The sequence below is a fragment of the Leptodactylus fuscus genome, unplaced genomic scaffold (genome assembly GCF_031893055.1).
Source record: "Leptodactylus fuscus isolate aLepFus1 unplaced genomic scaffold, aLepFus1.hap2 HAP2_SCAFFOLD_167, whole genome shotgun sequence".
Lineage (NCBI taxonomy): Eukaryota > Metazoa > Chordata > Amphibia > Anura > Leptodactylidae > Leptodactylus > Leptodactylus fuscus.
In genome coordinates, this window is record NW_027440189.1 from 117416 (window position 1) to 133117 (window position 15702).

At 54.6% G+C, this 15702-nt stretch overlaps 2 protein-coding genes across 2 annotated transcripts; one reads left to right on the forward strand and one right to left on the reverse strand.

Moving 5' to 3' along the window:
- The first annotated feature begins 9063 nt into the window (after positions 1–9063).
- LOC142187288 (histone H3) lies at positions 9064–9553 on the forward strand. Its single transcript, XM_075261511.1, has one exon. It carries the CDS (start codon positions 9064–9066, stop codon positions 9472–9474), a length of 411 nt encoding a protein of 136 aa, XP_075117612.1. The 3' UTR covers positions 9475–9553.
- Positions 9554–10203: 650 nt separating this feature from the next.
- On the reverse strand, positions 10204–10677 carry LOC142187282 (histone H2A type 2-B). Its single transcript, XM_075261505.1, has one exon. It carries the CDS (start codon positions 10675–10677, stop codon positions 10285–10287), a length of 393 nt encoding a protein of 130 aa, XP_075117606.1. The 3' UTR covers positions 10204–10284.
- Positions 10678–15702: the final 5025 nt, after the last annotated feature.

The window sequence follows — 15702 nt, forward strand, 5'->3', positions numbered from 1 at the left end:
GTCCAGCTCACCACTCTGGGCAGGTTCTTCTTCGTCAGGTCTGTCAGGGGCTTGGCCACAGAGCTGAAGTTAGAGACAAATTTTCGGTAATAACTAGCAGTACCTAAGAACGCCATGACCTGTTTCTTGGTCTGTGGTATGGGCCAGTCTCTAATAGCCTGTATCTTAGCGGGCTCTGGTCGCAGTTTTCCCCCTCCCACTCTATGTCCCAAGTATTGCACCTCGCCCAGACCTATCTGGCATTTGTCTGGTCTAATTGTCAGGCCGGCCTCCTGTATCCGATCTAGAACAGCCTCAACATGATGCAAGTGGTCCTCCCACGTGTGGCTAAAGATTGCGATATCATCCAAGTAAGCACAGGCAAAGTCTCTGCATCCTTGAAGTAGCTGGTCCACCATCCTCTGGAAGGTTGCTGGGGCATTCTTCATTCCAAAAGGCATGCTTAGGAATTCAAACAGTCCGAAAGGGGTTATGAACGCTGACCTTTCCCTCCCTGCAGCGGTCAGGGGAATCTGCCAGTACCCCTTGCTGAGATCCAAGGTGGTGACATACTTAGCCGCAGCGAGTTTGTCCAGAAGCTCATCAATGCGTGGCATAGGGTAGGGGTCACTCATAGTATGGTCATTCAGTCGCCTGTAGTCCACACAAAATCTCGTACTGCCATCCTTTTTGGGTACAAGCACCACTGGAGAAGCCCAGGGACTGTGCGAGGCTTGGATAACCCCTAGGGCTAGCATATCCTCCAGCTCTTTGCACATGGTGTTTTTGACAGATTCAGGGACCCGGTAAGGTGCTTGTTGCATTGGTGGGACACCGGGGGTGTCCACATTGTGTTGGGTCAGCCTGGTTTGCCCTGGTCGGGAGGAGAATGCAGCCCTGTGCTGATGAAGTATATTGGACACTTCCTCTCGCTGTGCTGGGTGCAGGTGGTCCTTTAGAGGGACATCTTCTACAGTGGTGATGCGTTGGGCCGTTTCTAGGAGATCCGGGAGGGAGTCTCCTTCTGAGCGCTCCTCAGAGGCAAGTTGGCACATGGCAATCATAGGTGGAGCCCGATCGTGATACTCCTTAATCATATTAATATGGACAGTCTTTTGTCGGAGCCCCTGCTCATCTAGTGCTAAGAGGTAGTTGGTGTCATTGAGCTTTCGGAGGACTCTAAAAGGCCCTTCCCAGGTGGTCTGTAGCTTATTTTGGGGATGTGGGACAATCATAAGAACTTGTTGCCCCTCAGTAAATTCCCGATAGCGTGCTTTGCGGTCGTACCAAGTCTTTTGTCGAGTCTGCGCCCTCTGGACCTGCTCTTTAGCAAAATGGGCCAACTGGGCCAGCGTGTCTCGAAGCTTCAGAACATAAGGGACAACAGGAATTCCGGTATCCTCCACTGGCCCCTCCCAGTGCTCCTTGACTAAGGTTAACGGACCACGAACTTTCCGGCCATACAGCAGTTCAAAGGGGGAAAATCCAGTAGATTCCTGGGGCACTTCCCGATATGCAAACAGGAGATGTGGTAGGTACCTTTCCCAGTCTGGATCAGTCTCAGTAAAGGCTTTTAACATGTTCTTTAGAGTACCATTAAAACGCTCACATAGTTTATTGGTCTGGGGGTGGTATGGGGTGGTCCGGATCGCCCGCACCCCGCAGGTACGCCATAGACACTGTACCAGTTCGGACATAAATTGGGTACCCTGGTCTGACAAGATCTCACTTGGGAATCCAACTCTGGTGAAGACAGTCACAAGGGCCTCGGCTACTTTGGTGGCAGAGATACAGGATAGTGCCACAGCTTCCGGGTATCGGGTGGCATAGTCGACTACTGTCAATATATATTGTTTCCCAGATTTACTAGGTCTAGCCAAAGGCCCGATGATATCAACAGCCACTCGTTGGAAGGGTTCATCGATGACGGGCAAAGGCTGTAAGGGGGCTCTTGGGTGGTCCCCTGGTCGGCCTCTACGCTGACATACATCACAAGTCCGACAGAACTGCGCAACAGCCTGAGAGATCCCAGGCCAATAAAACAAGTGAGTAAGCCTCCGTTCTGTGCGAGTTTTCCCTTGATGGCCAGCCATGGGAATGTCATGGGCAAGGTGCAGTAGGGAGGCCCGGTATCGTTGGGGCACAACAAGCTGTCTACAATAAGTCCAGGGTTTATCTGGAGAGCAAGCCTCTGTAACCCGGTAGAGGAGTCCATCTTCCTTAATAATCTTCTCACCACTTTCTCCTATCTGTCCAATCTCAGCCCGTGCTCGGAAACTATCCAATGTAGGGTCCGTCTCTACCTCCCTCCTAAACTGTGCCTTGTCCCAAATTGCAGGATTATTAGCCCCGAGGGAAGAGTCACTCACCAGTTGGGAAGTTGGGGCCGCTGGGCTGGAATCTGGCAGCAAATCCGGTCGATCCATGTTGGCTTCTCTCTGAGCTTGGCTTCGGGTCACTGCTCCCACAAAGTGGCACTGTAGATTTCCAACATCGTTGCCTAACAGAACATCGGCCGGCAGCCCGCTCATCACACCAATTGTGCATCGTTTTGGTCCATAACCATAGTCAAGTTCCACGGTAGCTTTAGGAATACGTCTCCGAGTACCCTCTGCCAACTCGATAGAAATGCCAGGGCCCTCCTCTAGGGCCTCGGGTCGCACAACTCGGGGGTCCGCTACCGTTAGGAAAGCTCCCGAGTCCCGGAATCCAACAACTGTTCGGCCATCCAGGAGGACCTCCTGCAAGTGCTTCCGCTGAAGGTTTGCAGGATGTGTGGCAGAAGGCTGAATCCCACAGACCCCTGGAGGTGGAACAGATGGGTCATTCATGGAGTCATCTGGAAATGGGGCCAAACTTTCTGTCCTAGGGGTTGTTCCCAGGTAGTGAATAGGCCGAGATGTCACGGTGGCCCGTGCCCCCATGTTAACAGGGCAACTAGCTTGCAAATGTCCAGGTCGCCCGCAACCAAAACATCTGCGCTCTAGCATTCTTCCAGTAGGTCGTTGTCTAGGGACAGGGTTGTTCATAGCTGGAGGCCGATGGGCTGGGGCAAGGGTAGAGGGGGAATTGTAATCCTGAGGCCGGGCACGAAAGGTGGGTGGCTGGCTGAAGGGTGTCTGGCGGACTGTGGTAGTTTTCCGCTCCTCTGCAAACAACCTCTTCCACTGCGGCTTGATGGTCAGGCCCTCATCTGCAAGAGAAGCAGCTTGCTCAACTGTGGCTGGGTTCCGTTCCAGCACCCACTCACGGATCTCAGCGGGGCACTGGGAAAAGAACTGTTCCTTAAGTATGACTTGGAGGATTTTATCGACTGTGACAGCCCCCTCTCCTTCTAGCCAGCGCTTGCATGCTTGCTTCAACTTGTGGGTGAACATGTGGAAGGAGCTTCCCCCATTGTAAGACAAAGAGCGGAACTGAACTCGGTAGGACTCTGGAGTGACTGCATAATACTTCTGCACCGCTCTTTTAATGGCCTCATAGTCCCGCTGATCACTAGGGTCCATGGCTCTGAGAGCTTCCGCAGCCCCATCTCGTAGGTGCCCCACCAGATACCGGACCCAATCCTTCTCTGGGACTTCCATCAGGCGGCACTGGTGTTCGAAGTCCTGAAAATATCCATCAACATCCCCAGCCGCTTCATCAAAGGTCTTGAAGTGTTTATGGGAGACATATGGTGGTTCTCTCACTGTTGGGCTGGGGGTCGACGTTTGATTATAATTCCTCATAGTTATCTCAGCCATTCGCATTTCATGTGCCATTCTTTCCTTTTCATGCGCCATTCTCTGTTCCTCCTTCTCCGTTTCCTGAGCCCTCTGTAATGCTCTACTCCTTTACTCTGCAGTTGCTCCTAGCCCCAGCACTGCCAATTCCTCCTCATACAAAACAACCCATCTGCTCTTTTGGGTCTGTACCTGCCACTCCCGTATCTCTACTGTCTCCTGGGGGCAGCCCTCCTCATGGTCGCTTTGCAGGGTCATCTCCTCCAGTGCCTCGATCAGTTGCTCTTTCGTTCTTCCCTGATAACTCAGGTTTAGTTCCCGGGCCCTTACTTGTAGACTTGCCATAGTCCAGTTCCTGTATTCTGAGGTTGTGGCTCCATTAATCGCTGGGCTGTTGTAGTCCATCTCGCTGTCCGCTGTTGATCCCACCGCTGCCAACCAGTTGTCACGGAGCAAAGGTATACGTCTTCCTCCGGATGGTCTTTTGAATCAACACGGACGCAAGAGGTCGGGAGACAACAGCAATTTATTGTAATCCACAAAGTTAGTAGCCGGCGGCGGTCACATCAACCGTAATAACAATAAGTCCACAGAAGTCACAATCCAATGAGAGCTTTGGCTCCTTGGTCCTGTAACTAAATCCTGGCTCTCTACAGAGCTGTGCACAGGCCGGCTAACTCATACTAACTGCTAGCTATATACTATATACTAAACTGTTACTTCCTATATCTGGGGGTGGGAAGGGCTGAGTCACAGATCCTTCCCCCCTCACCTATGCCAAGGAGAGCAGACTCCCTGTCTCTTTTGAACAATGCACAGTCCAACATCTTCTTGGAGACACTGATCAGATTATCTCCACCCATTGTCCTCACTGGTCCTCACTAGTTAGAGGTATTTGCATACAATGTGCTAACACACTAGACCCGAATCAGCCAACTACACATTGATGTATACAACAGGTTAGAGAATACATTCCACATGAAATATATATTACACATTGCCTATAGTATAGACTCTAACCATCCCGTGACAACCTGTAATTACAATGTGATGTGTTGTATTGTGTATGTATAGTGGAAAGCTATATGTAAATGTGAGTGAGTAGAGTGAGGGCTACTCCTGAGGAGACAGTAAGGAGTGTGCAGGCAGGTTGAGGCAGGAAATGCCAGGCAGTGTGTGTGAGTCTATAGCTGGGGCTAGGAGTCCTGCTTTTGTGAGTCTCCTGCTAGGAAGCCATGTTGTTTAGTGGCACCAAAAGTAGCCTGTGACTCAATCCTGAGGGAAAACTATGTTTGTGGAAAATTGCACGCAAATCCGTCCAGGCGTTTTAGCGTGATTGAGGAACAAACATCCAAACTCACAAACATCCAAACACACAAACTTTCACATTTATAATATTAGTAGGATTATTATTATTATTATTATTATTATTATTATTATTATTATTATTATTATTATTATTATTATTATTATTATTAGGCTATTTCCTATACAAGCTGTGGGGCGGCTCATGCTCGGTGTCATGCTTACTACAGCTCAGGCTGCGGCCTAGTACAGGACAGCAGGGGCTCATCAGAATCTCAGGACTGGTCACATCATGAGATCACAGTGTCACACTTCCATCACTCGGCTTGTCACAGTCATTCCATGGAAACCAGGACCAGTAAGGCGGCCATTTTCAGCCCACAAGATCAAGCAATCGCTCCATCAAGATCTCCAGTACTGAGGTGTCCTGCTTGTGAGGAGGGAGGAGGAGGGAGAAGTCTGTCCAGGAACAGCCGAGCCTTGACCAGAAGGACGTCACAGTTACTGCATGACATGGAGACTGAAGGCAAGGAAAAGATTAACCCTTAATGACCTAAGCACACCCAATAGAACTCCTAACACGTCTCCCAGGGAGACGCCGCGCAGCAAGGAGACCGCGGCGACTCCGTATCCTGACAGTATGGCATTCGGCCAATCAACGCTGGCCAATGCATTCCTATGGGAAAAAGTCAGCTCATGCATATCGCAAGCTGACATGGATCCCAGACTACCTAGCGTATCCTGCAATAGAAGAAATAGAAGCAGCCTGATATTCGATTGAATGCTGTTCGCTCATCTCTAATGCTAATGCATTGCAAAATACCGGCTCTTCTATTGCAGACTACCTAGCGTAGCCTGCAATAGAAGAAATAGAATGATGGGCCGGGAGCCTTCACAAGGCCAATATGACATCAGTCCATTAAATGCAAAGTGACCTTACTTGTATTTACAAAGGGAAAATCATTATTATTGCCCCCAGTTTAATATCCCAAACCAGCTGTCCCCGGATTAATGTCACTGTCCCACCATGATCTGACCCCCCCTTCCTGTTTAATGTTCCACTTCATCTCCCTCAATTTAATGGCCACTTAATCTTCCCCGAGTTTAATGCCCCCTTCATCTGCCCCCAGTCTAACATAATAAGACACTGATAGTTTCCTCTCCTCGCTCCCCTGCCGCTCTGTGCAGTCTCTTCTCATGGACTGGTCAGGGAGCTGCAAGTGCGATGTGAGTGATGTCATCACATTGCGCCCACAGCTCCCGGGGAAGGAGCACAAAGCTCTCTGCCCTGTCACGGGCTCCATCCACAGCAGTGTCTTTCATGGAATTAGGATACTACAGAGGATCAGACATCTTCAGGGGGAGAGCTGGAGGTTTTTTCTTCAATAGTTTTTGCCTTGAGGTTTCAATGATTTGAGTGTTGAGGGCAGATCAGAGCTTTTATTCCCTCCTATCTTCCCATCCTATCACAGGTATGTATGTGAAAGGTTGTCAATAGGGCACCGAGGGTCGGGCTGTGAATAAGGCAATTGGCCAGGATCTTCTTCTGAGTGAGTGGGAGAGCAACAGCAAGTCAGGGGAGTCCTGTGTCAGGAGGACAAGAGTCTCCCAGTGCAGCGCTCAGCCGAAAGCCTTCAGCCTGCAATAACACTGCCCCACCACAGCGCCATGTGAGCAGCCTCTCCCCTCAGCCACTGGATCTCTCCCCTTCCTTCATACATTGGAAGCTCTTGTGGGCTCTTCTAGCCCTCTGCTCCAGTCAGTCACTGTTAGGCTATATTCACACAGAGGAGCCACATTCCGCCTAGAAGAGAGCGGCATCGCGCTGCGGCAGGATAGGCATACCTCCCAACTTTTGAAGAACTGAAAGAGGGACAAATTGTGCGGGCAAATTTAGCCCCGCCCACTTTTGTGTTGACTCCGCCCACTCGTTAATTTGTCATGTGCCCGCACACAGTATAATCCTCCTACAGTCACCCGTAAATTATATGTCCCCCCTCTATCTCTCCCCCAGTTTCATATACACCTTTCATCTGCCCCCAGTTTCAAGTCCCTCTTCCATCTCTGCCCCCAGATTCATGTCCCCCCATCTCTGCCCCCAGATTCATGTCCCTCCATCTCTGCCCCCAGATTCATGTCCCTCCATCTCTGCCCCCAGATTCATGTCCCCCATCTCTGCCCCCAGATTCATGTCCTCTCCATCTCTGCCCCCAGATTCATGTCCCCCATCTCTGCCCCCAGATTCATGTCCCCCATCTCTGCCCCCAGATTCATGTCCCCTCCATCTCTGCCCCCAGATTCATGTCCCCCATCTCTGCCCCCAGATTCATGTCCTCTCCATCTCTGCCCCCAGATTCATGTCCCCCATCTCTGCCCCCAGATTCATGTCCTCTCCATCTCTGCCCCCAGATTCATGTCCCCACATCTCTGCCCCCAGTGTCATGCCGTCCTCTCCTTCATCTGCCCCCAGATTCACGTTCCACCTCCACATTAAACTTACCTTCTCCTCCGCTCCCTCGCCGCTCTACCCGCCTCTCTCGCTGACACATGCGGCTGAAGGAAGGAGCTGACACAGGTCAGCTCCTCGCTTCCCCGCTGCCCGCCTCTCTCCCTGACACATATGCGGCTGAAGCTGCTCGCGTGCTCGCTTCGCCGCTGCGTCTCTCTCTCGCTGACACATGCGGCTGAAGCGAGGAGCTGACCTGTGTCAGCTCCTCGCTTCGCCGCTGCCGCCGGCTCCTGGCTTGTACATCGCGTCTACAAGCCAGGAGCTGGCGGCAGCGGCGAAGCGAGGAGCTGACACAGGTCAGCTCCTCGCTTCAGCCGCATGTGTCAGCGAGAGAGAGACGCAGCGGCGAAGCGAGCACGCGAGCAGCTTCAGCCGCATGTGTCAGGGAGAGAGGCGGGCAGCGGCGAAGCGAGGAGCTGACCTGTGTCAGCTCCTTGCTTCAGCCGCATATGTGTTCAACTCAGATCTGCGTCCTCTGGACGCAGATCTGAGTTGAAATCGGGACATACCTCCCTCCAACCGGGACCGCGGGACATGTCACCCAAATCGTGACTGTCCCGCGGAAATCTCGCTAGCCTAGAAAAAAAGCAATTGGCTCCCATTGAAGTCAGAGGCAGCCTGCAAAAAAACTCTGTGGGAACTCGCCCTTTAGCCCGAAGTCTTTTCAGACTCCAGTCAAGGCCAGAGCTGCAATACAAATGTGCTGCTGTGAGCCTGTGCTATGGCTCTGAGGACCCACTAGAAACCAATAGAAGGCTGAGGCGCCACCTTGTGTATGAAAGCACAACAGCAACATATACAAGAAAAAAGCTACAGAAAAACCGCTTCCCTGCAATGTGTGTCCTGAGCCCAGTAGTGCAGAATGTGACTGGAGACCCCCCCCCCCCCCCCCCCCCCCCCGGTAACCGTCCTATGTAGTATCTGTGCGCCACCTGCTGGCTGGGATCCGTATATACAGGGTCTCCCGAGCTGTGCCGTTTGTTCCCCGCGCCCCCATCTGGATCAGCGTGGAACTGCACAGCCCGCACCCGGGGTTCACTATTCATAGACTGCTGCAGTCCACATGACAGAAGCGGCAGCCTCGCGGCTATTACCAGCGTGCAGACCAGGGCGTTACCCCAAAGCGGTTCTAGCCATGCAATGCCGCTGTTCCGCATTGGGATCGTGTTTCCCTCTTGTTCAGCAGTTGGATCCGGTTGCGGTTCTTATTCGGAGTGTGCGGTTCTCTGCAGTGGCCACACGGGGGTGATATGGCGCCACTTATTGGCCGCACTGACTGGTCACATAGCCTGCGGTACCGCACACACATACACACCAGGATACAAGCTGCGGCTGTGATGCGATGTGAGGCCGGCAGTGCAGAGGTGACTCCCCGGCACAGGATCAGGGCTCGGGCAGGGGGAGGGGCATGAGAGCTAATCCTGGGCCAATGGGATGGAGGGGGCGGGCTTTCCATGAGCCAATGAGGACGAGCCCCGGCTGTATAAATATGTCGCTCTTTCCGCTCCTCAGCTCATATCACCGCTGTGTAACGTCTATACTGAAGCGATGGCCAGAACCAAGCAGACCGCCCGCAAATCCACCGGAGGGAAAGCTCCCCGCAAGCAGCTGGCCACTAAGGCCGCCAGGAAGAGCGCTCCCGCCACCGGCGGAGTGAAGAAGCCTCACCGCTACCGCCCTGGTACAGTCGCTCTGCGTGAAATCCGCCGCTACCAGAAGTCCACCGAGCTGCTGATCCGTAAGCTTCCCTTCCAGCGCCTGGTCCGAGAGATCGCCCAGGACTTCAAGACGGATCTCCGCTTCCAGAGCTCCGCCGTCATGGCCCTGCAGGAAGCTAGCGAGGCTTACCTGGTCGGGCTCTTTGAGGACACCAACCTGTGCGCCATCCACGCCAAGAGGGTCACCATCATGCCCAAAGACATCCAGCTGGCCCGCAGGATTCGTGGGGAGAGGGCTTAAATCTGCCCAGGCACCGTCTGACAACACAAAGGCTCTTCTCAGAGCCACCAAATCCTCCCTCAGACGAGCTGTAGCCGTTGTCTTTCTCCTCTCGGGAGGGGAGAAGAGAAGCCTTCACTGGCTGCTAATAGAGAGGTTACCCTTTCCCTTACAGTCACTGAGTAGCGGCACCGGGTCTCGCTCCCTCCCTCCCTTATATATAATGATACATATCTATCTGCAGCGCCCTCTACAGTAACCTCACCGCTGCTGCCCCGATGTGTTGCTGACTCTTCCGCTCAGTCTCCCTTCTGAGGAGCGGAGGATGTAACTGACAGTGTCATGAGGGGAAATGCTGAGCGTTATTGAGTGTTTGAAATTCGCGCGCTTTCTCCCTCTGCACCACGTGACGCTGCCGGCTCTCGCGCTGCTTGTAACGGTCACAGAATAGAAATCGGCGATTTTCAAAATCACCAACCGTGTGAGAGGAGAGATAAAGCGGAGGTGAGCGCCGGATCCTGCGGTAGAAGCTTTGTATCAGCCCTTCACATACCGTTTCATCGCAGCTTCTCCTAAACCTGCCCCGGCGGAGAGTATTACCACCAGCCCGACCTGACACAAAACCCCGCGCCCGCACCACATCTCCCTACAGAGTGAATCCTCCTCCCTCCCGCTCAGTCACCCCACGGTGCTTCCCTGTAAGGGCCGCCGGTCTGGCTTCAGAATAGACGGACAGCCCGTATTGTAGACAGGAGGCAGCTCTGCTGTAGACAAGGTGGTGGCTCTTAGAAGAGCCTTTGCTTGTATAGACGGATGGGGTGGGAGCGGCGCTCACTTGCTCTTGCTGGGCTTGCTGCTCTCGGTCTTCTTGGGCAGCAGCACGGCCTGGATGTTGGGCAGGACGCCTCCCTGGGCGATGGTCACGCCACCCAGCAGTTTGTTCAGCTCCTCGTCATTGCGCACGGCCAGCTGCAGGTGACGGGGGATGATGCGGGTCTTCTTGTTGTCCCGTGCAGCATTACCAGCCAACTCCAGGATCTCAGCGGTCAGATACTCCAGTACGGCCGCCAGGTAGACGGGAGCACCGGCACCAACCCTCTCGGCGTAGTTGCCTTTGCGGAGAAGCCTGTGCACACGACCGACGGGGAACTGAAGTCCTGCCCGGGATGAGCGGGTCTTGGCCTTAGCACGAGCTTTGCCTCCTTGCTTGCCGCGTCCAGACATCCTTCTTCCTACGAGTGAATCTCCGTGAAGCTCCAGCGCTTAGGCCGCCTCCTCATTTATACCCGCAAGGACAAGCAGCCGGCGCCAGTGATTGGTTGTTATCCAAGCCAATCAATGAGGCTCTATGGTATTGAAATAGCACCAATCAGGAGGAACATCGTTGTTGTGACGTAATCGCCGAGCACTTACAGGATTGGACATTTAGGATCAGCTGGCTCCGCCTTCATGAAGACGCCGGTGACGTCATTGCGTTGTCTATTTGAAATTCCATTGAATGAATGGTGAGGGGATCCCGCCAGAACTCCCGCTTGTGTTTCGGCGCCTCTAGTCCAGATTAAGGGTGCATTCACACTGAGTAAACGCTAGCTTATTTTGTAGAGTAAAATTACACTTGTAAATTTTGCTATCCCATTGACTTCAATGATATTTTTTTACAAGTGTAAAAATACGCCAGTAAAAAATACGCCTGTAAAAATACGCCTGTAAAATGTCATTGAAGTCAATGGGATAGCAAAATTTACAAGTGTAATTTTACTCTACAAAATAAGCTAGCGTTTACTCAGTGTGAATGCACCCTTATCCGGTATTTACTGCTCGTTATAGTGACCGAGGCTACAGATCTATGGCCTAATTCACACTGAGCTGTATGTGGCCGCCACAGCTGACAATCTGCATCAGTGACATGCGCAAACCTATCACAATATATCGGGATAAGACACGCGCTGTACGATTGTTACGTGTGTGAGCCGGTCACATACAATAAGCGGGACATTCCAAATGCCGAACAGTTGTGAGGTCAGCCAATCAGCGCCAAGATAGATGGCTTCAGCCAATAGGAGACGACTCCACTGTCCTTGTTCTCTTTCAGGTCCGCTAGTGTATAGAATGAGGATTGTCAGATTTAGGCGCCAACAGGACCGGCCCAGCTAGTGTATACACGCAGGGAGCGTAACGGGACCGGCCCAGCTAGTGTATACACGCAGGGAGCTTAACGGGACCGGCCCAGCTAGTGTATACACACAGGCAGTATAACGGGACTGGCCCAGCTAGTGTATACACGCGGGGAGTGTGACGGGACTGGCCCAGCTAGTGTATACACGCGGGGAGTGTGACGGGACTGGCCTAGCTAGTGTATACACGCAGGGAGCGTAACGGGACTGGCCCAGCTAGTGTATACACGCAGGCAGTATAACGGGACTGGCCCAGCTAGTGTATACACGCGGGGAGTGTGACGGGACTGGCCTAGCTAGTGTATACACGCAGGGAGCGTAACGGGACTGGCCCAGCTAGTGTATACACGCGGGGAGTGTGACGGGACTGGCCCAGCTAGTGTATACACGCAGGGAGTGTGACGGGACCGACCCAGCTAGTGTATACACACAGGGAGCGTAACGGGACCGGCCCAGCTAGTGTATACACACGGGGAGCGTGACGGGACCGGCCCAGCTAGTGTATACACACGGGGAGCGTAACGGGACCGGCCCAGCTAGTGTATACACGCAGGGAGCGTAACGGGACTGGCCCAGCTAGTGTATACACACGGGGAGCGTAACGGGACTGGCCCAGCTAGTGTATACACACGGGGAGCGTGACGGGACCGGCCCAGCTAGTGTATACACGCGGGGAGTGTGACGGGACTGGCCCAGCTAATGTATACACGCGGGGAGCGTAACGGGACCGGCCCAGCTAGTGTATACACACAGGGAGCGTAACGGGACCGGCCCAGCTAGTGTATACACACGGGGAGCGTGACGGGACCGGCCCAGCTAGTGTATACACACAGGGAGTATAACGGGACTGGCCCAGCTAGTGTATACACACAGGGAGTATAACGGGACTGGCCTAGCTAGTGTATACACGCGGGGAGTATAACGGGACTGGCCCAGCTAGTGTATACACACGGGGAGCGTAACGGGACCGGCCCAGCTAGTGTGTACACGCAGGGAGCGTAACGGGACCGGCCCAGCTAGTGTATACACGCAGGGAGCTTAACGGGACCGGCCCAGCTAGTGTATACACACAGGGAATATAACGGGACTGGCCCAGCTAGTGTATACACGCAGGGAGCACGACGGGACCGGCCCAGCTAGTGTGTACACGCAGGGAGCGTAACGGGACTGGTCCAGCTAGTGTATACACGCAGGGAGCGCGACGGGACCGGCCCAGCTAGTGTATACACGCAGGGAGCGTGACGAGTCCGGCCCAGCTAGTGTATACACGCAGGGAGCGCGACGGGACCGGCCCAGCTAGTGTATACACGCAGGGAGCGTAACGGGACCGGTCCAGCTAGTGTATACACGCAGGGAGCGCGACGGGACCGGCCCAGCTAGTGTATACACGCAGGGAGCGTGACGGGACCGGCCCAGCTAGTGTGTACACGCAGGGAGCGTAACGGGACCGGCCCAGCTAGTGTATACACGCAGGCAGTATAACGGGACTGGCCCAGCTAGTGTATACACGCGGGGAGTGTGACGGGACCGGCCCAGCTAGTGTATACACGCAGGGAGTGTGACGGGACCGACCCAGCTAGTGTATACACACAGGGAGCGTAACGGGACTGGCCCAGCTAGTGTATACACGCAGGGAGCGTAACGGGACCGGCCCAGCTAGTGTATACACACGGGGAGCGTGACGGGACTGGCCCAGCTAGTGTATACACGCAGGGAGTGTGACGGGACCGACCCAGCTAGTGTATACACACAGGGAGCGTAACGGGACTGGCCCAGCTAGTGTATACACGCAGGGAGCGTAACGGGACCGGCCCAGCTAGTGTATACACACGGGGAGCGTAACGGGACCGGCCCAGCTAGTGTATACACACGGGGAGCGTAACGGGACCGGCCCAGCTAGTGTATACACGCAGGGAGCGTAACGGGACTGGCCCAGCTAGTGTATACACACGGGGAGCGTAACGGGACTGGCCCAGCTAGTGTATACACACGGGGAGCGTGACGGGACCGGCCCAGCTAGTGTATACACGCGGGGAGTGTGACGGGACTGGCCCAGCTAGTGTATACACGCGGGGAGTGTGACGGGACTGGCCCAGCTAATGTATACACGCGGGGAGCGTAACGGGACCGGCCCAGCTAGTGTATACACACAGGGAGCGTAACGGGACCGGCCCAGCTAGTGTATACACACGGGGAGCCTGACGGGACCGGCCCAGCTAGTGTATACACACAGGGAGCGTAACGGGACTGGCCCAGCTAGTGTATACACGCAGGGAGCGTAACGGGACCGGCCCAGCTAGTGTATACACGTGGGGAGTGTGACGGGACTGGCCCAGCTAATGTATACACGCGGGGAGCGTAACGGGACCGGCCCAGCTAGTGTATACACACAGGGAGCGTAACGGGACCGGCCCAGCTAGTGTATACACACGGGGAGCCTGACGGGACCGGCCCAGCTAGTGTATACACACAGGGAGTATAACGGGACTGGCCCAGCTAGTGTATACACACAGGGAGTATAACGGGACTGGCCTAGCTAGTGTATGCACACAGGGAGCGTAACGGGACCGGCCCAGCTAGTGTATACACACGGGGAGCGTGACGGGACCGGCCCAGCTAGTGTATACACACAGGGAGTATAACGGGACTGGCCCAGCTAGTGTATACACACAGGGAGTATAACGGGACTGGCCCAGCTAGTGTATACACACAGGGAGTATAACGGGACTGGCCTAGCTAGTGTATACACGCGGGGAGTATAACGGGTCTGGCCCAGCTAGTGTATACACGCGGGGAGCGTGACGGGACTGGCCCAGCTAGTGTATACACACGGGGAGCGTGACGGGACCGGCCCAGCTAGTGTATACACACGGGGAGCGTAACGGGACCGGCCCAGCTAGTGTATACACGCAGGGAGCGTAACGGGACTGGCCCAGCTAGTGTATACACACGGGGAGCGTAACGGGACTGGCCCAGCTAGTGTATACACACAGGGAGTATAACGGGACTGGCCCAGCTAGTGTATACACACAGGGAGCGTAACGGGACTGGCCCAGCTAGTGTATACACACGGGGAGCGTAACGGGACTGGCCCAGCTAGTGTATACACACGGGGAGCGTGACGGGACTGGCTCAGCTAGTGTATACACGCAGGGAGCGTAACGGGACCGGCTCAGCTAGTGTATACACGCAGGGAGCGTAACGGGACCAGCCCAGCTAATGTATACACGCGGGGAGCGTAACGGGACCGGCCCAGCTAGTGTATACACACAGGGAGCGTAACGGGACCGGCCCAGCTAGTGTATACACACGGGGAGCATGACGGGAATGGCCCAGCTAGTGTATACACACGGGGAGCGTAACGGGACTGGCCCAGCTAGTGTATACACGCGGGGAGTATAACGGGACCGGCCCAGCTAGTGTATACACGCGGGGAGCGTGACGGGACCGGCCCAGCTAGTGTATACACGCGGGGATTGTGACGGGACTGGCCCAGCTAGTGTATACACGCGGGGAGTGTGACGGGACTGGCCCAGCTAATGTATACACGTGGGGAGCGTAACGGGACCGGCCCAGCTAGTGTATACACACAGGGAGCGTAACGGGACTGGCCCAGCTAGTGTATACACACGGGGAGCGTAACGGGACCGGCCCAGCTAGTGTATACACACGGGGAGCGTGACGGGACCGGCCCAGCTAGTGTATACACGCGGGGAGTGTGACGGGACTGGCCCAGCTAGTGTATACACGCGGGGAGTGTGACGGGACTGGCCCAGCTAATGTATACACGCGGGGAGCGTAACGGGACCGGCCCAGCTAGTGTATACACACAGGGAGCGTAACGGGACCGGCCCAGCTAGTGTATACACACGGGGAGCCTGACGGGACCGGCCCAGCTAGTGTATACACACAGGGAGTATAACGGGACTGGCCCAGCTAGTGTGTACACGCAGGGAGTATAACGGGACCGGCCCAGCTAGTGTACACACGCAGGGAGCGTAACGGGACTGGCCCAGCTAGTGTATACACACAGGGAGTATAACGGGACTGGCCTAGCTAGTGTATACACACGGGG